Consider the following 26,977-nt stretch of genomic DNA (forward strand, 5'->3'; position numbering starts at 1 on the left):
GGATGAATTCCAAGAGTTTATGAAAATAAAATAATTATTTCACAGGTCCATCTTTCACCTGTAAAAACAAATCACCATGTGTTTATATTCTTTTATTAAAATATAATTTAGAGTGTTTTCTTGACGTTTTCATTTTTATTTTCAGATCTCAGAGTGTGGATACCAATCTGTCAGGTGAAAATAAACACAACACACTCACAAGCAAAAAATCCAAAGAGCCGAGCATACAGGAAACACCCACTCCTAATGTAAGCACCATTATTTTTTGCTCAGAAACTATTCTGTGTAACATTAATCATTCCTTCCATTCATCTTGTACTTTATTTATATATTATTCAAACATAACTACAAGAGTTAAACCTTGACGCATATCTTAGATTTTGTCACACTAATATGCGAATAACGTATGCCTCATAATGCAGATTGTTTCGGAAACTAACAAAAAAACCGTAAGATTTTTCCTTAAAAATATTTTATTTGTTATGAAATCTTATTTATGGTTCATTTACGTCATTTATAAAATATACATCACATGTTTATTATACTGCATCAATTTAATAATTATAGTTATTACTATTACAATTATTTACTCATATTTACAAATTTATTATGATTTTTTATGAAACCATTGAACAAATTAATTCACCCGAATCAGCCATTTTTAAAAAAAATTATGCAATGAGTATAAAAAATCGTTATATTTAACTGAAGTTGAGAATTGTATATATTTATAAGAAATAATCACATAATTGTAAATTATTATTTATTTTGTATTAAGTCCAGGATAATTAAAATACTCTATCGGAATGCCAACTGTGGGTTTTATTGTTTGAAATATTTATATACTTGAAAACCCTGCTAAAAAATCCTTAAAAACAGCGTTGTATTTCAAATTTCGCTATATTCATGGAACTTTCCTTCTGACCAAATTGTCAAAAATTAAGATGATGTCATTATCGGTTTGTGTTTTGTGTTTTTCTTTAATACTGAAAAAAATGTAAAAAAATGGGGAAATTCTCTATTTCATATTATTTTATCCAAAAAGATAGACAAATCTTTGTAACATAAATGTTACCTGGAGAATGTTGCATTTTTTGTAAAATCGACTTACATGGATCTGGCGGATTTTGAAAGTAGGCGACACATATCTATGGAATGAAAACAAAAAGGATGTTGAGTAATATTTGAAAATAAATTTACTAATGTATCTTTTTTTAATCACAGTATTTCTCTTTTTAACTTGCAGAGTGGGCGATCAAAATCAAGTCTTGGCAGTGGTTCCTTCAGCAACGGCACATCGGGAGGGTTGAAGTGCAAGTCTGTCTCTGGGGGTAGCAGCCCCGAGCTGGGAGGGGTTGGGGGTCCCGTAAGGCCCTCTGCGCCAGGCCCCCCTCCCCTCTCCGAGGCCAGTGACGACTCGAGCCTTAACAGCATAGACCTTGAACCTATGAGTGAGTCTCTTTTATTTTAATTACTCAATCTAACTTCATGTTATATCGACGTTCCCTAAGTAAAGAACTCTAACTATATTTTTGTGAATTTTAAGATATTAACTGACCGTTATCTACAAATATAAACAAACAAAAAATATATATATAAAATAAATTACGCCTAGTTTTCAGGCGTAAGAGACGCCATCTACATTGAATTTTCGAAATGAACTGAATCCTAAAACGCTAACTACTTAATTTTGACAAGACATAATGTTTTAAAACGATTTAATACATTATTTTATCTTATTTTTTAATGTATAATACTAGTTTAGAATTTCAGAAAAACCATTAATTAATAAAAAAAAATATGTTGATAAAATCTTCTAAGCTCTCTCCTGTAAAGTAACAGATTTGCAGATAGAGTACTTTACGTAGGGGCTGTCGATATCATACTTGGATGTGACTTGATGGCATTCGCAAATGTCTATTTTCTGGTGCACATGGTCTTCAATTGTATTTTTTTACTCATTCAAACTCACTAGAGCTGATACAAATAATATACTACTCCCCTTTCTACAGAAACGATTTTGGTACAGTTTTATATGTGGATTTATATTATATTAAGTGTTGCGGTGTAAGGTGCAATGCGTTATCCACTCTCAGGTTAGATGATAGAGATCAATTTTACCAACGAAAGTTAATGATAAAAAACAATCATTTTTGTTTATGGTTGTGAATATGAGAAATACATAATTCAATATGAAGTTGTGCAAATTGCAGGTGGTGGAGTATATGTAGACTCCGACACCGGCCTGGAGTCCATGTCCTCAGCTGAGGCCACCACCAAGGCTTGCTCCCTCTGTGCTGAGAGTCCATCGGCAACTCTCAGTGGCTCCGCCTCTGACTCTCTCCCTACCTTCACAACTCACGCTGAGTCTGGAGCTCTGACATGCTCTCCTCACCTCGGCTTCCAGCAAGCCCTGAGGCAGGAAGTTGACAGACTAAAAAATGACAAGTTGGACCTTCTCAGACAGAATGTGGTACGTGCTAACTCTGATGATATATTGTTTTTAAAAAGATGTATATTCATGGCAATAGTTAACCTTTTGTCGTGTTTTTCCTGAGAATGGATTGACGAAAAATTTGGTATTTGTTACTGATAAGGCTTTATACATGTCATAGTAAATTTAATTTGCGTTTGCGAAAATATTCAGTACTTCATTTTATGTTTGCATGAATCTTTAGCTGCAGGCACTTTTGATTTCCTCACATTAATACATTCCTCGATTGCACACAAAGGTCAAGGATAATGTACATGCCAATTATTAGGCTTTCAGGTTAAATTACTGACTAATTTATATATTTTTTCTGTTATAGACTTGCCAACGGGATATAAAGAATCTGCGTGAAAAAGAGCTGGCCCTCCAAGGAGAACTGTCTGCTTCTTCCAAAGAAATAAACAGGTTACGCGATCTCCTTAAGGAATATACCGGCTGTGAGGATTCAACTGCATGAGGTCCTGCCAGACATCTCTACTGGTGGGATAAGTGAATTTATTAAACTCTGTGACATGTGATTTTGAAACTCTCACAATGTTCTACGAGGTTTTGAAAGTGAAGAAAAAAATGCTTACAAACTGTTTATCATAATTTCTTCATTTATTGAGTACCGAGTAGGTTTATAAGACAGAACAACTTGCATTTAGAGAAAATTGTTACATTCATGTTACTTTTTTCTTTTCATCGCCATCAAAATGGTGTCAGTGTGTATATTTTGTTAATTGCTTATTTATTTTTTGTTTAAATATTAAATAATATTAGTACTATTAAAGTTTAATAAAAAGATCTTATAAATTTTATCGCATTTCATGTAAAAATAAAGCATTATTTTTGTTGAAATAATGCGGCTTTAATTTTTATTACCATAATTTTATAATTTTATCTACAAAGGGTTTTTAAATTTTAAATTGCATTACATAACCGAACCTTTTATTTTTCTTCTTTATTTTATAAATTTTATAATAAAAATACAATAACAGTTTACAATATTATTGATCAAATATTGTTTCTTGTTCTCATTCTGCCATCTTTTTATATTAGAAAACTACTATTAAGCACATAAAAATCTTCAACAAAAAATTCAATAGATTTATTATTAAGCTGTGTGTTTATAAGTAAAAATTACTAATCTAAATTGATGTTTTAATTAAGTGTCAAAGAAAAACAATTGGAACATTGTGTACCTAGATTTAATTTTAAGTACCTGGATGTTTGCTTTTATAATACTGCTATCAATGTTTCATTGTAATTTCTGTTAAGTACTATATATTTTATTACATATATGCCTACAGCATTAAAAGTAAATAATGCAGGTATGTAATAATTTGTAGTCGTATGTAAATGTGTAGTCACATACTATAAATGCATTCAATGGGCGCACAACTTTATACAATTTTGGAGTGGTTTTTTTTTTTCAATATAAAAATCATACGGTGACCGCCCAAATAAAAAATCCAATAGTCTTATGACCCTTTGTGTTTTTGTAGATAAAGTTAAATAGTACCTACTTGTAAATATTTTAAGCAAATCTTCTATTCTTATACACAATATATATCTACTGTTACTATAATATATACATATACAAAATAATAAGAATAGATTTATTACAACTGAAAATAAATACTATGGATATTTAAAAATAAAGGAATAACATCAAATTCTTGTTTCTCTGAAATGTATATAAATAGTTATCATCCTTTGGTTTTTGCATTTCTATAAAAAAAAGAAGCGCTGGATTCATTTTATATTTAAAATATGATACTACCTTGTAAAATAAATAATATACGTGCATCAAAATTTGATTCACTGATCTAGATCAGTGTTTACAATGTCAATTTACAGTTTGATAAAGAAATTGTAACTTATGATTCGAATAACTCATAGTATAATGTACATTAAATTTACATATGTGTTAGGGCAAAAGATTTCAATAAAAACTCCCCTGTCCATTCTTATATTTTATAAATTATTGTATATTGTACATTTTTATTCCCTGCCTTCAATGTTCTGTGAATTAAAATAATATTCCAAATTGATATAAATAAATAGGAGTTGCTTTTAAAGTTATTTATTTAACTGAAAACATTAGCCAAACTCATATTATGTTTCTTTTCAACTATTTTCGATGAATGGTCTTCTCATGACTTCAACTTTTTAAACATAATTTTGTAAGTATTTAATGCACTGATAACAATGCCCTCAAAAATGGTAATCCATATTTTCAATTACTTTCTATGGTTTAATCAAGTTGACATTATTGTAAACATTAAAATAACTTAAAGAGCTTATTAAACTATTTAAAATTCTACTTGTTGTTCATGAAGTATATATATATATATATATATGTATATATATATATATATATATATATATATATATATATATATATATATATATATATATATATATATATATATATATATATATATATAATATATATATATATATATATATATATATATATATATATATTTATATATATATATATATATATATATATATATATATATATATATACATATATATATATATATATATATATATATATATATATATATATATATATTTATATATATATATATAATATATATATATATATATATATATATATATATATATATATATATATATATATATATATATATATATATATATATATATATATAAAATATATACATATACATATTTATACACATTTTGTCTATTGTAATACCTTTAAACTCTTTTTTATTATAAATAAAAAAGATAAATATACCCACAAAATATTATCTGAAATAAATAACAATTTCAAAATCGAGCAGAGGGAGTAAAATGCAACATGATTCATCATCCTTATATTTATTTTAAAAACTTATTCATAAATTTGTTCATTATTACAATATTATCAACATCACCCAACTAACTTCATTTACGTTTTACTTCATAAATTCATTCCAATTCTTCTGAAAAAAATCCATTGCTACAAATTTGTTAGGTATCACATTAATACATGTTTTTGTTTTTTAAATGTTGTATAATTATGGATAAAAAGTATTTCTTTCATAATAATTTACAATAAAATATAGCTTTTTTAGAATTCTATTTCATTGGCCTAAACTATTTATTTACTTCCATAACAGATATGTATATTCTACACTTCCAAGTACTTTCCAGTAATATTTTGTCTTCTCTATTTGTAATTATAAATCCATTTAAGCTGTAAAATATTTTTTAGTATTTTTATATATTTATATATAATAAATATACATATTAGCGCTTGACATCTTGATCAGTATCACTTTGTATATTATTAAATCATAATGTATACTATAAAATAACCTTAGAGTACTGTGCATTTTCTTAAAAGTGTAATTCTTATTAAGGTTACAGTTAATTTTTTCAAGTTTATTGAGTATGTTTAAGTATCAGCCAAATTTATTTATTGTTTTAATTGAATCTTTAATTTATTTAAGCAACGTGTGGGGTCTCTGTTTTAGCTATAGTTTGGATGTTTACTAGATATGTTTTAATTTTTAAATGATAAGATACAACAAATATGATACCAAAGTTAACATTCCCCAAAATCTTATTGATTTATATTCATAATAAATAATACAGTGTATTACCCTCTTCTTAGTTACTCGTGCTAAGAAACATAAAGAAAATACACCACAATTTTCTGGTTAGAGTGACACTAATAATATTATTATTTAATAAAATAGATATTATTGTTTAACCAAAAATTAAATATTTGTCAAACAATTGTTAGATTGTATGTTATGAATATAAAATAAATCTATATTATAAAAAAATGTTTACATTATTCTTTCTTCGCAAACCTTTTAATCTCATCCGATATTTTGAAAGCAGAAAATTTACAAATCTCCAAAATGTATATTCCAAGAAATTGTTACCAAACAATAAAATGACTCGACTGCAATCAGTGTTACACGCAGCAGCGAGACTGATTTTTGGAATTTCTGAATTCAGTCACATCACCCCACTGCTTCACCAACTGCACTAGTTACTTTTTCTCAAAAGGATTGAGTATGAACTCTGTCTACTTATGTATAAATCAATACATAGTATGGCGCTAGAGTATCTGAAAGAGCTGAGCCCACCATCCACCCGCAGCAGTTATAGAGTCCTGAGGGACTCTCTGTCAGCTGCACATAGAGGAAAATCGTCAAAATATTTCTGAAGAAATAAATATTGCTCTATTCAATTAATGAGGGGGGAGGAGGATGTACGGACAAAGGCCGACCCTTCGTCCCCACCTCTCGGGATCCCCTCATTATCTCTTTTACTTTTAATAAAATAAAAACAATAAGAAAACAAAAAAAAAGAAAACAAAAACAAAAATAACAATGTTTCCAAAAATAAAAAACAAAATACAATTTAAGACGAACACAAACAATGACTTAAAGACTAAAGTAATAGAGAACTAGTAACTAATATTAAAAAAAAAAACAATGTTATTTACATTAAGAGAAGAAAAAAAAACCATTAATAAAGAAGGACTTCCTGGAAATTATTATCTGAAAGAGCTGTGTATTCCAGGCCAATAGGTTGATAGACGTCTTACGCTTCGATCAGCTGCAATGGGCAAAGTGATCTTACCAGCGCACTGAATTTAGCGAGCGTACTTTTGCTGTTGCGGGACGGATGGCGTGGAATACTCCTCCACCAGTGGTTAGAAATGGAAAGAGTGAGATGATCTTTAGAAAAAAACTGAAAGCATATATGTTTGCTAAATCATTTCCATCCTTTTCTTTTCCCCAATTCATTCACCGTGAAGCGCCCTTGAGGCCTTCACAATATATATATATATTTATATATATATATATATATATATATATATATATATATATATATATATATATATATATATATATATATATATATATATATATATATATATATATATATATATATATATATATATATATATATATATATATATATATATATATATATATATATATATATATATATATATATATATATATAAATAAATACATTAAGGCGATTTTTTTTTTTAGCTTCAATGAAGGTATTGTTAGTTTAACTTCTTAATTTTGAGATTTTAAAAATATTTTTCTCTAAAAAGTTAAACAATTGTTAATTTTTAAACATTGTAGACATAAATCTAATAATCTACTAATAAAATTATTTAAAAAATTACCTGCCAAAAAAACAAATATTGATACATAATATTATTACTATCATATGTAATACATATATCACTATAAACGAATGTCACTTTTGCTTGCAACAAAGAAATAAAATGAATAAATAAATTGTAAATTGTTCGGCAGTTGATTTTTTTATAGAAAAACACGGCTAGTTAGCTACCGTAAAATATGTACCTCAGCATCTATCAAAGAATAAAATCAAAATACAATTAACCAGTTCAGTATCAGTTTGTGGACTTTTTTCCACTTTTTCTATTTCCTACCCGATGGTAAACAACTAACCCCGAAAAAATATTAAATAAGTACTTTTAATACCAATGAAGAAATGCACTTGACAGCTATTTGCTAAATTAAATTTTTAAAAAGTTCGTAAATATGGCGGAGGTTGGTTGACGTATATGTGAATTTATTTTTGGTTTTTACAAAACTTTTATTGACGTTTAATGACTCTAGTGACACGCTGAAATGTTAATATATTTCTTTCTATCGTTTTATATTTGAATACAATTAAGACTCTTCATATAAATTCGGTACGTATGTTTATATCAAAATGTTTCGATGTTAAAATAATAATATTATGTGTTCTTTTATTATTCAAAGTAGATATTTTCTATCAAGACAATTGAACGCTCTTAATAATGCGTTATAGCGATGTTTTTCATTGTTTATATTGAGTTTCGGCCGTGTACTGCGCGGGTGCTATGTTGACAGTTTGACAAATAACCAGGATTACATTTCCTTGCGCAGGTCGAGAGCGAGGATGGGCGGCCATGTCTGCACCTTCCGGAGGCGCATCAAGTGCCCCCCAATGCGCCTGTACTAATATATCTATTATGCAACTTTTCCACGAACTTAAACAACAGTTTCCTGGTGTACCTGACCATGTTGTATCTAGTACTATCTCTTCCCATTGTCACGATAGATCGGCTTGTCAGTCGCGTCTCGAATGTGAAGCTAAGAACTATATTACTCACTTGTATCCGTCGTCCTCTCTATCCACCGCTAAGAAAGAAGGAAAAGACATTGTACCTCCGCAGCAATGCCCCAACCAAGTGCTGATTACTAATGAATCCCAGAAACCGAGGTTACTCCAAGTTTCTAGTGTCTGCCCTCAGAAAGGTGTTTCCAGTTTTACAGCAAAACTAGATGAAAATGATAATCAAAATATTATCAGGGACAAGCACAAGGAATGTGACTCATCTTCCGAAGAAACGTGTTTCAAGAGTTCCCGATCCTCGGATGTCGCTTCGCCTGGTGATACTAATGTAGATAGCCCAGAGAAACTAGTTAATGCTAATAGTGATCAAGAATGTGACGTTACAAAATCTATTCCCAGAGCTAATTTTAAAAACAAAGGAGGTAATATCGCCGATGAAAATTGGAATAATTGTAGCGCTTGCATCGCCGATAATTCCAGTTACAGAATACTAAAAAGTAACAAAGTAAAATGTGGCCTTAATAAGAAACTCATAGACCAAAATAAAATAAGCGTATCCGAAAGTGCCTTACCCACGACTGATGGAAGAAATACTAACACAATAGAGGCCACTACCAAATTAAAAAGGCCCACCACTTTAGAGTTCTCGTCGGATCCCCAATTCAGCGGCTTCTCGCGGAGCGAATCCGAAGCGCAGCCGGAAACAGCCGAGGAATCAAAAACACAATCCTTAAACGCAAAAGAGGAATCTACGGGGAACGATGAACCTCCTAAGAATTTTTGCGACAAATCTTCAGAGACCCACAATGTCAAGGAGGAATACGGCGCTCACCAAGACGCTTATCCTCTGAATGTCTCCGTGAATCTTAACTGTCGCATGGATGTGGTCCCCCACGGCAGCAGGCAGCAGCAAGGCCAGTTCTCCGAGCCGTGGAGGGGGAACTTCTCCAGCCCCGGGAACTTCACGTCGGTGAACCTGACGGTGTGCACGCCAACCTCCTCGGGCCCCCTCGACAGCCACCAGCACGCCGGGGACCCGCGCCGGGGATTTGAGGGCAGAGTTCAGATCACCGTGAGCCCCGCCTCGTCGCAGCCCCCTTCATACAGGATCCCCCCCTCGCAAGCGCAAGCGCGCCACTTCTACTCACCACTTCCACACACGATGCCTGAAACGCCCCCCACTTCGCCATTAGGTGATTATCTTTTTCACTATTTTGTCTATTGTTGGGTAATATATCCAAAATAAAACACGGGTTTTGTTGGATTGAATTCTACATTTATTTATGTATATTTTAATACGTGACGCGTTTCGTCTTCTTAGGACATTATCAAACACGTGGACATTCTTAGGACATTATTAAACAATATCCAGTGTTTGATAATGTCCTATGAAGACGAAACGCGTCACATATTAAAATATACATAAATAAATGTAGAATTCAATCCAACAATAACCGTGTTTTATTTTGGATATATTACCCAAAAATTCAATATGAAATTCTACCAACTGTCTGCAGTTACGATAAATATTTTGTCTATTACCATCAAACCAAGTTAAAACATTTTATGTTTCTGCGCTTGCAGGACCGCTCTTACAAATTTTCCAAATTGTGATATTTAAGTAATTTCCTTGTACTAGCACCAAAAGCAAGATATTGATTGCATTATTACCACACTAAGGATGGGAAAGATATTTGTACCCGTTCGGGCGATTGATGCTTAAGGACGGGAAGGGTATTTTTACCTTCTGCGCCGACCTCATTTCAAAATCAGAAAAGAAGGAATAATGTAATGTTTTTAAATGAATATCATGTACCAATACCTTTGTTAAGGTCTAAACCATATGTACACAATTTTCAAATTCCGTCGCCAGCGGTCTGCAGGCGTAACAAACACTAGTCTGAAATGTGTTACAATCAAGATAACACAATCCAATGCAGGTTTCTACATATTGCTGGTTAAATGCCAAGGGTCACAACGCAAAAAATAAATTAAACTCTTTATTCCAAAAATGGTATCTAAATCGTGAACATTTTCATATTCAAATGTTGGCAATTTAGATACCGTAGAACGGGGCTACTTGAACTTTGATGTGTTACTTGAGCCCAGTACAAAAAAAAAATTAAATCTGTATTTGGTCTACAATAATGAACGTATCGACATGATTCATTGTTTCCCTGACAGGTGACACTTATTGTCACGATACTTCGATCGATATTATTTTTATCTAAATATTATTTTTGTACTGGGCTCAAGTAACACATCAAAGTTCAAGTAGCCCCGTTCTACGGTACCATTTTTGAAATAAACAGTTTTTTTTTTTTTGCTTTGTGGCCCTTTGGCATAACCAGCGATATGTTTAGTACCAGGTAAAGATAAGAAGAACTATTTTTTTTTAAATGTCTCAATTGTGGAACAGATTCGCTGTTGCGGCGTCAGCGTGCGCGCCTGGCGCGGCTGCAGCGCGCGCTGGCGGCGGAGCGCGGGCGGCTGGCGAGCATGCAGCGCGAGGTGAGCGTGCTGCGCGCCGCTCCCACTCCCGACGCGCTGCGCCCCGCCGTGTTGCGCCTGCGCCAGCTCTGCCAGCGCCTCACGCGACACCTCGACCAGGCCACTTCAGCCGCAGGTAATGTGTGCCACATTTGATTCATGTAGAATTAAACCGTTTGTCCGCCTCCTTGGTGTAATGGTCAGCACGCTTGCCTACTTGACTATAAATTTAAGTGATTTTCACTTTTTTTTTCTTAGTTATACTTAGTTCTTCTTTGTATAAATAATTTAATGCCTCGCCAAAATACTGACAGCATTTTAAAATCTTTGCTATACGAATTCTTATACATAATTTTTCCTGGTTTAGTGTGCAAGCATTTAATTTGCAGCCATGAAACAATTTCGTTTATTTTTATCGGGTTTTTCGTCATGTTTTTGGCAAGTGATTTGAGATCTGTGTCTGCCTCCGTGGTGTAATGGTAAGCGTGTTTAGCTGCCGTGCTGGAGGTCCTGGGTTCGATTCCCAGGGGGGATTGAAAATAAATATTAGTGATTTTAAACTATAATATTTATCTCATATTACCCTGGACTGGTCCCTGAAGCGCAGGAGTGATCACCCTGCCTTCATGTAAGTAACGATCAAGATAACACCGCATCAATACGATGCAGTACCCTATGCACCATTTGATGCAGATAAGGGTTAGAAGAAGATTTGATATCTAACATATTGTCAAATCTTAATTCATGTACATTGTATGGATCAGTCTTTCTTGATTTTTACACATTTCCACCAATAATTTACCTCTACTTGACATCTTACTTCGAATTTAGGCACTTTGTTTAGAGAGAAAAATTTAAATGTCAAATGTTTCATACAGAACTTTAACTAACTTCGAGCAAAAATGTCCAAGCGTCACTTGGTCGCTTTTGCATGGCAAGGAAATAAACATCAATACAATCATAATAAGTCAATATATTATACTTCCAAGTTTAAAATCGCTTTGTAATGTTTTTTAGGGCAATGTTAAGCTAGTAAGATATCAAATAGTCAATAATCACATTTTTGTAAATAATGCACTTGGTCACTTTCTCCTGTATGACCACGATATGTATTATTTTGTGTGAGACATTTTACAAAACTAGATGTCGAGTTGTGGTCCCGTGGTTAGTGTCGCGGACTCTTAAGTCAGAGTTTCTCAGTTAGAATCCACTCTACCACAATTTGATACCAATTTCTAATAATGAGCCGCTTAGGCTCACAGAAATACATAGTATGAAATTGAAATATTTGTGTAAATAATAAAATTACACGAATATTTTTTTTTTAACCGGATTCACGCGGCTCGCATAACCGTATGTGTTTTCACAAAACATGCCCAATACGCGGCTAACATAAGCGTATGTGTTTTTACTTTGCTCCAAGTTTCAAACCTCAGTTCAACTTAGAGGGATTTTTTCATGGTGTGGAACTTTGGATAAAATAATACTTGGCCTTATGACATCTGTTGAAATATCTGACTAATAATTTGTAACATCACAAGGATAAATAAAAGAACAGATCCCTGATTTTTCTTGAGGTCGATAATTTGTCCGCCCCATAATCATGCCTTATATCTGTCTCACTCTCGACGCTGCGCATCGCCAGTGGGTAAGAGTGACACACGTGCTTTGATTTATTTATGTTACGATCTTATTTGTTTATATTACGATATATTTCAAGAATAATGTGACACAAGTGTTTTATAGAGGACCAAAAAGGCACAATGAATCCCATTGAACGTTTTTGTTTAGGAAAATAAATTGTTTCTTAGAACTTTGGATAAAATAATACTTGGCCTTATGACATCTGTTGAAATATCTGACTAATAATTTGTAACATCACAAGGATAAATAAAAGAACAGATCCCTGATTTTTCTTGAGGTCGATAATTTGTCCGCCCCATAATCATGCCTTATATCTGTCTCACTCTCGACGCTGCGCATCGCCAGTGGGTAAGAGTGACACACGTGCTTTGATTTATTTATGTTACGATCTTATTTGTTTATATTACGATATATTTCAAGAATAATGTGACACAAGTGTTTTATAGAGGACCAAAAAGGCACAATGAATCCCATTGAACGTTTTTGTTTAGGAAAATAAATTGTTTCTTAACTAAATTCATGATAAAAATAATCATTTAAAAAAGTGGCAAAATACCGCCACGCACGGGCATCTCTCAGGAACAAAGTTAATGCGGTTAAAAGGTTAAAAATAAAAAATAAAAAGATTTGAGCCGGTTTGGTAATGAAGGTTTTGTTCCAGAGGGAGAATTCTATGACAACATTTACACTGGCCAGCGGATGAGCCCGCCTGCGGAGTCGGGTGGCACGTGGCAGTGTCACGTGTGCACATTCCGGAATCACGGCCTGCTCAACAAGTGCGAGGAGTGCGACATGCCCCGCATCATCCTAGGTAGGACCGTGGCCTCGGGCCTGCTCAGTGTGCTGCCTCTAGTGCATCCCCCTCCCACTAACCCCTCCGAGGACCAGCCCGACGAGATGCCCGCCGGCTGGCCCCGACCCGACCAGCGGACTGTCACATGACTGACGGCTCTTCCACTCGCGCAACCACGGTGTGATGCTAAAAATGTTGTTTAAAATCTACCGCTTTGTTGTTCCCGTTTTGTGTGTGCATCGACTTTAACAATTACCTATCTATTTATTGACTTGGCGTTCAATTTGTACAACTCCATTTTAATTTATGTGCATATTAATGTTAAATCAAACACCGATTTTTTGAGTCTACTAAGTTGTATTTTATTGTTAAAAAAACATATAATAATCGTCACAATATTGATTTTTATGTGTTTTTTTAACAATAAAATACAACTTAGTAGACTCAAAAAATCAGTGTTTGATTTAACATTTAATACATAAGTTATCTATCTGGCTTTTATCGGATGTTAAGTGTGGTGTTTATAATACTCGTTATTTTATATACTAACCGAAAAGTCAAAAGCATATCGAGCAACCTGTAAATATTTTTCACGGCCAGACAAAGACACCGTACTTCACAAGTTTCCTAGACTTTATTTAAACGGTTTAAATTACCGTTTGCCAAATTGTTAAAGTATGATATCCATCATCTGTGTTCCCTTTTTCCCCATCTTCGAATTATTAAAATAAAATGCTTTGATGATTACTTGTACAGCATATCTTATAACATTTATGAATCTGTTAGTCAATATGTGATTATATCATCTCCTAATCAATTTGATAAAAATAAAAATAAAATTGATCCAAACATGTTTATGATACACAAATACCAGTATATACCATCTTGACATTAAATTAATTTATAACATCAATATTGAAATGCAGATTAAGTATTCTTTTTTCTGAAATAATTTTTATTTAGGTTTAGTTTGTATTTAGATTAGTTTAAATTACATTCATTTTTTTTCTTACAAAAATAGCATATGAAATATGTACATACATATAAAGAATATTCAGCTTATCTAGTATGTATTGAGGATATTTATAATAAATTTGTTTAACAATCGTAAAACTAGTTTTCTCGATATATTAGATATCTCAACAGAGATTTTTTTTATATTATTTCGAGAAATAAAAATACTTTGTGTTCTGATCCACTCACATTTTTATTAACCTACTAGTTTCGGCAACAACCTGTTGCCCTCTTCAGGGTTTAGTAGTAATAAATTAAACCCTGAAGAGGGCAACAGGTTTTTGCCGAAACTAGTTGGTTAATATAAAAATGTGAGTGGATCAGAACACAAAGTATTTTTATTTCTCGAAATAATATATCAACATGATCCACAAAGTTAATACTAATGCTTTCAATATTCAAAACAGAGTTTTTTTTTTATAAAAGGAATATGGAAGTCTGGGCATTCACAGGGTATAAAACTTTGGGATTTTTCTATATAGTTGTGGAAATTATATTTGGAGTTGGTTACTCAATGGTACCAACCAGATGGAAATGAAAATCGGCAAGTGCCTAACTATATCTTATATTAAATTAATTTGTATTTTATACAATCCTCTTCTACATTATGATGGTTTCTATGGAATCTATAATAAATTGTCGACTTTTTTTTTCATATTGTTTCCGATTAAGTATAAGCTCTCAAAGTAGATAATCAATGTTTTACCTGTTATGTTTGTTACCAATATCCTCATCTCATTAAGTTTTGTATTTACATCGTAATATTTACTGTGTCTAACCTTGCATGTACCATGTAGCATAATTATCACAATAATATTGCGTACTCAATCATTATAAAATATTAAATATCTCATAATATCTAATTATTAGTATTCTTGTATTAACTGATGATAATTATCTACACATTTTAATAATATCAAGGATTTCTTGTAATACTTACATTTTAATATAAAATAAATCACTTATAGGACTGTGATAAATATTTTATATTGAAAAACATATATATTTAGTTGTGCATACATACACACATTATTTTTTATTAGGAGTATAAATAATCATTTTTAACATTCTTTTTTATAACCCTTATCCACACACGATGGTGCATAGGGTACTGCATCACATTGTTGCAGTGTTATCTTAAGTTTTAATTTTTTAAAGCAAGGTAATCAGTCCTGTACTTGAGGTACCAGTCCAGGACAACATTAAGTGATAAATCACGTACTTATATCCTTTTGGGAATCAAAACCGGGATATCCATCATAGTTGCCAAACGCGCTAATCACTACACTATGGAGGAAGACAAGTTGTCCGTTTTATTATTAATTTTTAATAAAACATTTTTATTCTTCTATTATTACTAAGTTTTGATAGAAAGATCCTTGATTGTTAAATTTATGAAAAATATTTTAATCTAGTAATGAAAAGTGTAGATTTTGGACTTTCGTAATATATAAATAAAAAAACAATGATGAATGAAAATTATAAAACAAAAGGGATAAAATATTAAATATTATGTAAGTCAAGTCAAATAAAACGAACTTACCGTGGTACTTAAAACAAAATTATATTATTAATTTGTAGTTTACTAAATCTTCTGATATACAACATAAATATATTATTATTTGTAACTTACATTTTATATGTTTCTGAAAATTGTACATAATCTCTGCTCATTCACAATAACCTTTATATATCATCAAAAGAATAATTACTCTTTTTTGTTTGTTAAATAATTAATATTTTACCGGGCATTCATCAGCATTTTTTTAAACACATTCTAACATATATTTCTAAAAAACCTACTCTGTACTGATAGAGGTATTCAAATAATATAACAATTTTAACAAATTGAAAAAAAAATACACTGTGATATTAAAAACATGCATTGAATGAAGAATTTTTTTTATGAAGATTTGTACTGGCTCAGAAAGTTATTAAAATAACAGCGTTTGTTAACATTTTCAGGGAGTAGTAATCTTACACCTAAATATATTTACATTAAAAAAATATCTTAAACTTTTAATTTTTATGTATTTATATACTAATTATATGTTTATGATTAAAAGTCAATTAATTACTTCTCTCTTAGCATAAACTATTGTCAAATTTCTGACTTTCGAAATTCGTTACTAAAGTTAAAAAAGGTTTAGTAAAACTTTTTGAAATGATAATTGACTCTTTAAGAATACTCTTGTTTATCAGTGTCAGAAAAATCTGAGACTTTCTATCTGCTAAAATCCATACAATCGATGAGATCTTTTCAGTATCTATGATTGAAAATTGGAAGATTTGTATGATAACCATATGAAATATGCAGATGGACTTTTTTTAAGCATAAGGCTTTTAACATATAAATTCAAAATATTATGATTATCAGGAGAAATCATATTTTCGAAGATTATTCTTGTAGTGTAAAATATTTACCACTATGTAGACTTTCCGTCATACTCCAAAGATCACATTATGTTCTCAGTTTTTACTTTTATTAAATATATATAAATAGAGATACATATGTATATGTACTAGCATCAGAGGAATGTTTATATTGTAAAAATACATAAATATGCGTGGTTGTTACTTAGTTGTTTTTATTGTAATAAAATGATTTTATCTAACAAATTGTATTTATTTTATGGAAGTATGATGTGTGGTTTTTGCAATTTTTTAAAGTTTGATGAAACTCCATGCTTTTAACTGCCTGTATCCTTTTCAATCTGAAATTCTTAATCCCTTTTATTCCATGGACTCCTTCGCCAGTCAGTGAATGGCCACGAATCCCATCTTGAAATATATTATTTTAATATGTAAAATATCCAGTAATTAAAAAAGTATGTATAAAAGTCAAATTTTAAATTTGTGTGCATTGAAAATTGTCACACAAATAAATTAATTGTATAGTAGTAATCCATCTTATTTAACTATATTAAGTTCCTAATTTTATTGAGTTAGCTATATAAAAAATAAAATAAAAACACCAGCCAAACGGTTGAAAGAAGCTTTTTTATCCAAGATTCAAGATACAATTTATTTTAAATTACCCAAAATCTTTTCAGGAATCAGATCATTTAGGAATCTGTGGATTACTAGTGTGGACCTTTATTTTAAACAGAAAATTATTTGCACACACACACACATATGTGTGTGTGTAATTCTAAAATTATTAGCAATTTGCAGGGATTTGGTAAAATAGCCACTTGGGATTCTAACCAAGCTGGTTAACTTCCAAATATATGTATTTTTTATGTAAATAGATTTTAGTATGAATTAGGCTAGATTTAAAATAGTATACAGGGGTCAGCACGCTCATGTTTTATGTTGTTTGCAAGCCTACGGGAGCTCATCATTTTACGCTGCAGTTAAAAAAATATTTCGAAATTAAATTTAAACGCAACATTGTTATTGCTCTGTATTTGGCTGAAAAACAACCATTATTAATGAGCTACAACATTTGCGTGTGAACAAAATGTTTGCGTATCAGACCATTACATGTTACAATGATACTGTTAGCATAAAAAAACGCCATGGAAGTGGACATTCAAAAACAGCAACATGGGCAGAAATGGTTCGAAGCGTGAAGGCCAGAATTCAACATAATCCACGACAAAGCACAGATCAATTGGTGAAAAATCTCATCTCACTCGTAACATGGGACGCATATTAAAAAATAAACTACGATTGAAGTCCTACAAAATACAAAAAGTGCAAAATTTAACACCTGCACAAGAGACAGTTCGCCTAGCAAGAGCAAAGATGTTAAAACATTTGCATATTAGTAGCGAACTTGAAAATTTGGTCAACAATTTGTAAACAAACAAAACGATTGTGTATGGTTACAGTGCAAATCAAAAGACAATTTAGACCAGCGAATTGATCTGCGAAAGTAAGCACCTGTATTAGTTCGGGATGCAGTAACTGCCACATGACGCTCACCACTTATTTTCACTAAACAGGGTGTAAAGGTAAATCAACAAATCTACCTTGAAAAGATTTAAGACAATGCTTACGATGAACATGTAAACAATTCGATAGAAATCATTGGAAGTTTCAACAAGAGTTTGACACCTATAAAACCCAACATTTTTTACAAAAATTTTTCAGCTTCATTTCTCCACATCAATGGCCACCATATTCCTCGGACCCAGTGGACTTTTCCATGTGGCCCATTTTAGAGGCCAAAGCATCAAATAAAAATATGAGACGGTCGATGCCTTAAAGATTACTACCATCAAACCATATTGCGCAGCGTGTGAAGCCTTCTCGGATAGACTCAATGCTAGAAGTAGTTACATCGAACGATATATTTTTTTAAATGTTTTTACAATATACTAGTGTTTAAATAGAAATTACAATTTTTTTAAATAATAGCACTTCTAGCGCTGACTCCTAGTTTATAAATCAATTTTATAGTAAAAGCCATTATTTTAGTACGTATTGTTTACTTCACAGTAAACCGACGTTTTTTAAAAGGAATTCAACATAAATATTGAATCTTACAATGACAAAAACTGATAATTATTTCTTCATTAATACATATCATTGAAAAAGAAAGAAAAAAAAACAACACAATACTAATTCTACTGAGTTTGCGCATGATTTTAATGATTTCAGCTAAACGTATTTTTAATAAATCAGTTTATTACATTTTATGGTGCTTTTTCCATATATATAATAGAAAAATGTAATGAATGAAAAAATTTACAAAAATCAATAGGATACTGTATTCTATTAACACTAGAAATTGTCTCATTTATCTAGTTCTAAAAAATAATATGACGCATTATGATTTATAATCAATTATGAAAAGGATTCATTTTGCAACTTGTTTTCTGACATGCATTTTTTATGAATAGAAAATATATGTATTTAAAAAATGTTAACATGTTGTTTATACATATTTCAGTACATGCTGATGAAGAAATAAGAGTTCAGCTAATACCGGGACGCAATAGTAAGACCACTCACTTGTTCCATAGAAGAGCACCGTATAGTTAATATGTGACATGGACCCCGTACTTAAGATTTACATTGTTTTGTTACAGAAGTCATGCGGTCATGGATATTATGAGGTGGAATAATCGTAATGTAACTGCATTATTATATTTATTACAAATAATTGTGACATTTTGTATAAATACGCATTTGGTTGCCGACTTGAATATTACTATGTAAATATCTACAATTTGAAATACAACCTATTTTGATAAGTGGCATTTTATTCATTGAATTATATTTTAACTCTTACCACTCTGTAGGCCAGACATTCTGGCCCGTATGATTCTAGTAGGCAGCATCGTGGGCTACAATGTCTGGCCCGGCTCAGGTATAACTTTAATCACCGAATTCTCATCACCCAAGTATATTCTACTAAAAAATATTTCAGATAAATACATTTAATCTTGATTAACATGGTCATACGAATTGCCAGACAGAGTGTCCCAAAATTAGGGAATCAAAATATTTATTTTAATGGTAGAAAAATGTCGTATTTTTTTATCAGAGTAGCTGATCAGTTATGAGAAAAAATGGTCAGATTGGAAAGGGTTAAAGCTATGTCAAATAAAACTGTCTATTTTCATATTATAGGTGCATTTAAATAAATTATAAGTAGAAGTACACGGTTTTGCCCAAGTTTCTTAAGAGGCGGGAGGTGGTATAAAGGGCAATTCTATGTTAAAATCCTTCCAACACGAAGGTAAATTACAGATTACAGTACAGACTCATAATAAATAATAATAAAAATACCAAGTTTGTAACTTATTTACACTTTATTTAGATTAGATTATACAGAACAAAACACATGGATAAATACACTGAAAATATTTTGTATAATTGGTGTTTCAATGATACTATTTTTTCACCAAATAAATGTTATACTGCATCGTCCTTGTGAAGCGTTAATGCCTCTGCTTGAAAGAGGAAAAAGAGCTGAGCGATTGCAATTACTTGAAATAAAACAATTAAATGGCTGTTCCTCTCTCCAAATTCTGCTTGATTTCAATAGTGTGTTCACCATAAAATCTTTCGAGTTTCTTATTGAACTTGGCATTTCTTTCATTGATGTAATCAATGTCCGAATCATCATTGTGTGTTCTCCTCCTTGAATACTTCTGCCTCCTGGCAATCTGTTGTTCTACGTCTTCTACTAACTTGTCCACAGCGTCTTTCTTGTCTTTGTGCGTGCCTTGGAGTATGACATTGGGTCCACCATAAAATGCGTCACCGTACCTTCGCTTTTCTTTTTCATACTGTTCGAAGTTAGGAGCCCCCATATTTTTTACCAAGCGGTTGTACTGTCTTATCGTGGCTTGCTCGTATGTGGAGAAACCCTCGTCTGGGTTTTTCTTCTTCTTCTTTCTTTCTAATCTTTCGGCTTCCAACGCTGATATTTCGAGCAGTTTTGCCTGATCGTAGTTCACGCCGATTGCTTTAGCCTCCTCTCTCGATTTTTGATCTAGTAATAACCATTCAGCTTGACGTTTCAATGACTCGTGGTTAGCTGGTAATTTGTTACGTGCATCCTCAGCGACGACTTCTTGATGGTTATGATTACGAGCTTCGTTTCTAGCAGAATGTAATGATTTCAATCTTTTCATGCGCTCTGCTTGTTTTTCTGCGAAGGATTTTGCAGTCGAAGGTTGAGTCTCAGCATCGCCCATTTTGGATAAAAATTCGTTTACTTAAAAATGAAAATGCGATCAAACTTATTATTTACTTTAACGAAGTGTGTAAAAAAACAAAATATCTTGACAGCTGACATGAAAGTGAGTCAAATTGAACTTGTAGATGAATACCACAGACTAACTAATTTAGATGAATAGACACAGACTAATTATATGTGTATACATGATGAATCATAAACAATAGACATTAAAAGCTTGGCAGAGGTCCTTTCAAGTTAGCACCTACCTACATGGATTTAATATTTCAAAGTAAATTGATACTCTGCTATTTTGTAGCTGATTAAAAATTACCATCAAAATTGATTTCGAACATATTAACAACACTCTGATTATTCGGGATTACTATTCGGACATAGAGAAGGGGTTTGATCGATAATTTCGGAGGGAAATCATCCTGACGGCTACGTTCTGGAGAGATAATGGGGGGAAATCGCCATTGATCGTTCTCGCGGGGCGGCGAATACAAATTCCGGGAACTCGATTATCCGCGGAAAAGGAAGCCTCGTGTACCGTGTTACCTCGCTATGTACAATATATTAATATCGCGCTTGTTAAGTTCTAATCTGAATGAATTTAATCTTTGTTTATTTGAGCCCGGAGGAAGTATGCATCGAATTAAATACAATTACAATCAATATAAAGGTAAAAGGGGGAAGGATAATTAAAACTTGAATGTTTCATGTACATGGTTTAATCGATTACGTAGACATATTATTAAAATGACTTACCCTAGATTACAACACTTAGAAAATAGCTTATACTAAACGAAAGGTCCTCAACACAGTCCAAAGTTCACTTTTCTAGCTCATGTCTTGTTCACTGATTCACTTAACGAAACACCGTAACGAAGATTGAGATTGTTCCACAGTTATGAGCCATGAACGGCTCCGGGGTTGTGGAATCCCGTTGGGCGTGACGGCCACAGGTTGTAGGCTGGGCGGTCTTCGAGGGGCAGGAATCTAGTGTTCCTGGGTGGACGGCGGACGTCCTAGATGAGCAGTTCCTTCGCTGTTGGAAGGAATCTGGCGTTCCTCGATGTGAAGGATGAGGGATGAGGCATCTTCGCGGCTGGAAGATGGCCTTGTAGCGCTGGCTACATCGTGTCTTGGAGAAATGAACACTTTTCACTTCACACGATTTCTCCTCGCGGCTGAGCACTTAGCTGATGAAGTGCCGAGTTTGGGCTCGGGCCGAGCGCGACGGCGTGCGCGTTCGACCTGCGCGGTCGGGGATTTTTCGTCGACTCGCGTGAGGCGTCTTCAGCTCGCGTCCTACCCCTACTGTTGCTAGAGCAAGAGGGTCGTACTACCCCTCTCGCTTACTCCTTACCCTAGTTAACTTAAGAATAATCTTATCGTAGCTTACTTACTATAATCTTAAACCCATATCTGCTCCCTAGGTGGAGCATATGGTGTCCACAACTACTAGTTAATAGTAACCGAGTTATAGACTTACAAATAATTAAAAGTTAACAAAACTAATTATATCACGACTTATTATTAACTAACTGATTCTTAATTAACTGATTATAATAACTAGATTAACTTATAATTATTACATAAAATAATGAATTAATAGAGACTCCTTTCAGAGTAGTGGTCGACGCGTTTGTCAACCACTCGAAGTTCAGGTTCGATTCCTGACAAGGTTGATTTTAATGTAAAGTTTAATTTTCAATTTTAATTGCTATTTCAAGTTTCCTAAATGGAACTTAGAGCGTGATGTATATATATATATATTGTTTATTCATCCATATGTATTGCCAGTACATACGGGAGTACCTTGTGGATACGTACAAGGAAAGATGGCGGAAATTAGACAAGGTAGTGTGGCGTTCTATCCTCTCTCTGCCTTCCACTCCCGAGAGGCGGCGCGAGGGTAGTTACAAAGGCGGCATAATATTTATGATCGTAGCCTTGGGTCCGTGGGTCGGCCCGTTTTCAACGACCCTAGACGCGGACGACGAAATGCATTATTGCTAAATTGCCGGTCTTACCCATCGTAAACATTGATGGTCTGTTATCATTGTTCCGAAGCAAAATTCTTTTACAATTCGAAATAGTAAAAATATATTTTTCTAAAGAAAGGTTAGGCTTTGAAGAAACCCGCCGTCGTTTTATTATTATTATTTTTTGTCTGATAACGAACAAATGATCTATCTGCGCGCCTAGAAGTGAAAATTTTAATGGGAAGAAAAACGATTTTTAATGTAATATTTTAAACACCCAGATTATGCAATATATCAATCGCCACCCCTTGGAATGTTTAAAATATACATTAGAGAAAGGAATTAATTAAAGCAGTTAGAAATTAGGTAACGCGATTGTTTAATTATTATTGGAAAAATTTAGATATTTTTTTTTTTTAAAGTGATTTTCTTTTTTCCTCCTTTTGAAATTTCGAACCAACCTCTTGGCGAATAACTTACCAATCGGCAGGTTCCCTGTTTTAATGACTAAATCCGAGTTAATCTTCTCGATAACAATATGAAAATTCGCATTTGTTTTGTCACTGAGAAAACTAACGATAATTATCAAAAATATAAGCATCTTTTCAAGTCGTTGTGATTAGGTACATGAAACAATTCCGTTTAAAATTACCTTCCGTTGATAAAAATAATATGGGATTTTAAGAATCTATAAAATAATTTATTCTTCAAAACGTAATTCATGCAATAATGATTTAAAACTTTAACCTATTTCGATATCTCTTTATCAAAACATTATGTAACCATAATTAAGTTGTATCGTTTTTCAATAATTACGACATAGAATCGCGATTTTACAAATGGAAATTATTCGAACGAGGGGAAAAAAAATTACTAATTCTATCGTTTCTATTTAACTATATTGTGCGATTTTTTTGAGAATATGAAAGCCGTTGTACTCTCGCTTGAGTAAAACATTACGTAAACATAATTTGCTATCGTCAACTCGAGAAAATTACAATTATAATCGCATATTACAATAAGAATTTAATTAAGGGCGCCAGGATATTTTTGAATAAAAATAGCCAAAATTCGGGTGCAAGAGATTGTCATTAAATGCGAAAGAAATGTGATGCATAAAATTTAAGAGGATCGAGCATAATTAAGAAAATAAGATCGTACTTATAATATTAATTTGGCTAGTCGAAGGAGCATTGAGACGAGAAAATTTTTATACGTTTCAGGGCATGAGTAAGGAAAATCGCACTTGATTTTTCCGATTTTATTGGTTTTGCTAGAGGGCGCAAAACTAATCAAATCGCGCCCCACGTTGGGCGCCAATTAACAACACTCTGATTATTCGGGATTACTATTCGGACATAGAGAAGGGGTTTGATCGATAATTTCGGAGGGAAATCATCCTGACGGCTACGTTCTGGAGAGATAATGGGGGGAAATCGCCATTGATCGTTCTCGCGGGGCGGCGAATACAAATTCCGGGAACTCGATTATCCGCGGAAAAGGAAGCCTCGTGTACCGTGTTACCTCGCTATGTACAATATATTAATATCGCGCTTGTTAAGTTCTAATCTGAATGAATTTAATCTTTGTTTATTTGAGCCCGGAGGAAGTATGCATCGAATTAAATACAATTACAATCAATATAAAGGTAAAAGGGGGAAGGATAATTAAAACTTGAATGTTTCATGTACATGGTTTAATCGATTACGTAGACATATTATTAAAATGACTTACCCTAGATTACAACACTTAGAAAATAGCTTATACTAAACGAAAGGTCCTCAACACAGTCCAAAGTTCACTTTTCTAGCTCATGTCTTGTTCACTGATTCACTTAACGAAACACCGTAACGAAGATTGAGATTGTTCCACAGTTATGAGCCATGAACGGCTCCGGGGTTGTGGAATCCCGTTGGGCGTGACGGCCACAGGTTGTAGGCTGGGCGGTCTTCGAGGGGCAGGAATCTAGTGTTCCTGGGTGGACGGCGGACGTCCTAGATGAGCAGTTCCTTCGCTGTTGGAAGGAATCTGGCGTTCCTCGATGTGAAGGATGAGGGATGAGGCATCTTCGCGGCTGGAAGATGGCCTTGTAGCGCTGGCTACATCGTGTCTTGGAGAAATGAACACTTTTCACTTCACACGATTTCTCCTCGCGGCTGAGCACTTAGCTGATGAAGTGCCGAGTTTGGGCTCGGGCCGAGCGCGACGGCGTGCGCGTTCGACCTGCGCGGTCGGGGATTTTTCGTCGACTCGCGTGAGGCGTCTTCAGCTCGCGTCCTACCCCTACTGTTGCTAGAGCAAGAGGGTCGTACTACCCCTCTCGCTTACTCCTTACCCTAGTTAACTTAAGAATAATCTTATCGTAGCTTACTTACTATAATCTTAAACCCATATCTGCTCCCTAGGTGGAGCATATGGTGTCCACAACTACTAGTTAATAGTAACCGAGTTATAGACTTACAAATAATTAAAAGTTAACAAAACTAATTATATCACGACTTATTATTAACTAACTGATTCTTAATTAACTGATTATAATAACTAGATTAACTTATAATTATTACATAAAATAATGAATTAATAGAGACTCCTTTCAGAGTAGTGGTCGACGCGTTTGTCAACCACTCGAAGTTCAGGTTCGATTCCTGACAAGGTTGATTTTAATGTAAAGTTTAATTTTCAATTTTAATTGCTATTTCAAGTTTCCTAAATGGAACTTAGAGCGTGATGTATATATATATATATTGTTTATTCATCCATATGTATTGCCAGTACATACGGGAGTACCTTGTGGATACGTACAAGGAAAGATGGCGGAAATTAGACAAGGTAGTGTGGCGTTCTATCCTCTCTCTGCCTTCCACTCCCGAGAGGCGGCGCGAGGGTAGTTACAAAGGCGGCATAATATTTATGATCGTAGCCTTGGGTCCGTGGGTCGGCCCGTTTTCAACGACCCTAGACGCGGACGACGAAATGCATTATTGCTAAATTGCCGGTCTTACCCATCGTAAACATTGATGGTCTGTTATCATTGTTCCGAAGCAAAATTCTTTTACAATTCGAAATAGTAAAAATATATTTTTCTAAAGAAAGGTTAGGCTTTGAAGAAACCCGCCGTCGTTTTATTATTATTATTTTTTGTCTGATAACGAACAAATGATCTATCTGCGCGCCTAGAAGTGAAAATTTTAATGGGAAGAAAAACGATTTTTAATGTAATATTTTAAACACCCAGATTATGCAATATATCAATATTGTTTGGAGAATCGTATGTTGATTTATTTTAATTTCAATTTGCAAATGCTACTTGCTATCTGTTAGTCAGCTAATATAACAATTGACGGCCATACTCAGACTTGGAGGCTTTCTCATTCAGACGTGGACATTTTGGACCTAGGCATTCGTACTGAGACGGATAATTATTGGTGCCAGCTATCTTCAGGTTGACTCTACGCAACTATGTACCTGAGGCAGTCTTCTAGAATATAGTCCCACTCTTACGTCTAGTCATTCAACTATTTCCAAATCAGTAACAAAAAATATTTCATTTTATAATTTCTTCCTAAATAGAGTTGTAACGTAGGTTAGAATTAAGTTAATAGTATTTTAAGTTAAATACTGATTGTTCTTTAGTGTATTTAACTGTAGACTGATTTATTTACAATTCATTAACAATCAAACTAACAAACGGAGTAATTAAATATTTATATGCTTGTTGTACCCCCCTCTCCTCTCTACCATTTCGCTACTTTTAAAGGCCTCAATTTTAAATTCAACGCTGTTACAGTAGTTTTTATGTTTCATAA

At 33.0% G+C, this 26,977-nt stretch overlaps 3 protein-coding genes across 8 annotated transcripts in view; 2 read left to right on the forward strand and 1 right to left on the reverse strand.

Annotated features, from left to right (window-relative positions):
• Nucleotides 1-4,828, forward strand: part of RapGAP1 (Rap GTPase activating protein 1) — a 562,680-nt gene extending 557,852 nt beyond the window's left edge. For all 4 annotated transcript variants that reach the window (XM_088265033.1, XM_088265190.1, XM_088265107.1 and 1 more), the window contains 4 exons: nucleotides 146-248; nucleotides 1,247-1,451; nucleotides 2,214-2,473; nucleotides 2,811-4,828. In XM_088265033.1, coding sequence (XP_088121159.1) covers nucleotides 146-248; nucleotides 1,247-1,451; nucleotides 2,214-2,473; nucleotides 2,811-2,948 — 706 coding nt within the window. In that variant the 3' untranslated portion in view covers nucleotides 2,949-4,828. The remainder of the gene's footprint in view (nucleotides 1-145; nucleotides 249-1,246; nucleotides 1,452-2,213; nucleotides 2,474-2,810) is intronic.
• A 3,206-nt stretch (nucleotides 4,829-8,034) lies between these two features.
• Nucleotides 8,035-19,747, forward strand: Tab2 (TAK1-associated binding protein 2). 3 transcript variants are annotated; one of them, XM_088265728.1, is made up of 6 exons: nucleotides 8,035-8,195; nucleotides 8,413-9,795; nucleotides 11,022-11,228; nucleotides 13,398-13,547; nucleotides 19,444-19,491; nucleotides 19,583-19,747. In XM_088265728.1, exons 2-6 carry the CDS (start codon nucleotides 8,436-8,438, stop codon nucleotides 19,606-19,608), a joined length of 1,791 nt encoding a protein of 596 aa, XP_088121854.1. In that variant the 5' UTR covers nucleotides 8,035-8,195; nucleotides 8,413-8,435; the 3' UTR covers nucleotides 19,609-19,747. The 3 variants fall into 3 exon arrangements, with proteins under 3 accessions (XP_088121854.1, XP_088121711.1, XP_088121784.1); XM_088265585.1 differs by lacking the exons at nucleotides 19,444-19,491; nucleotides 19,583-19,747 and having other exon boundaries at nucleotides 13,398-14,368; XM_088265658.1 differs by lacking the exons at nucleotides 19,444-19,491; nucleotides 19,583-19,747 and having other exon boundaries at nucleotides 8,035-9,795; nucleotides 13,398-14,368.
• A 542-nt stretch (nucleotides 19,748-20,289) lies between these two features.
• On the reverse strand, nucleotides 20,290-21,401 carry LOC148313998 (pre-mRNA-splicing factor Syf2). Its single transcript, XM_088260633.1, has one exon. The coding sequence runs from the start codon at nucleotides 21,197-21,199 to the stop codon at nucleotides 20,501-20,503; it is 699 nt and encodes a 232-aa protein (XP_088116759.1). The 5' UTR covers nucleotides 21,200-21,401; the 3' UTR covers nucleotides 20,290-20,500.
• Between the last annotated feature and the right edge of the window lie 5,576 nt (nucleotides 21,402-26,977).

Source organism: Brachycentrus maculatus, unplaced genomic scaffold (assembly GCF_059751285.1).
Source record: "Brachycentrus maculatus isolate JH-2025_06_01 unplaced genomic scaffold, ASM5975128v1 h1tg000003l, whole genome shotgun sequence".
NCBI classification, from domain to species: Eukaryota; Metazoa; Arthropoda; class Insecta; order Trichoptera; family Brachycentridae; genus Brachycentrus; species Brachycentrus maculatus.

Excerpts from the sequence above, each read along its gene's own strand:
- Tab2 (XM_088265658.1), top strand. The coding sequence starts at position 8,436 with ATGTCTGCACCTTCCGGAGGCGCATCAAGTGCCCCCCAATGCGCCTGT. Across the intron at positions 9,796-11,021 it reads GCCCCCCACTTCGCCATTAG|ATTCGCTGTTGCGGCGTCAG; the intron begins GTGATTATCTTT and ends ATTGTGGAACAG. Across the intron at positions 11,229-13,397 it reads CCAGGCCACTTCAGCCGCAG|AGGGAGAATTCTATGACAAC; the intron begins GTAATGTGTGCC and ends GTTTTGTTCCAG.
- LOC148313998 (XM_088260633.1), bottom strand. The coding sequence starts at position 21,199 with ATGGGCGATGCTGAGACTCAACCTTCGACTGCAAAATCCTTCGCAGAA.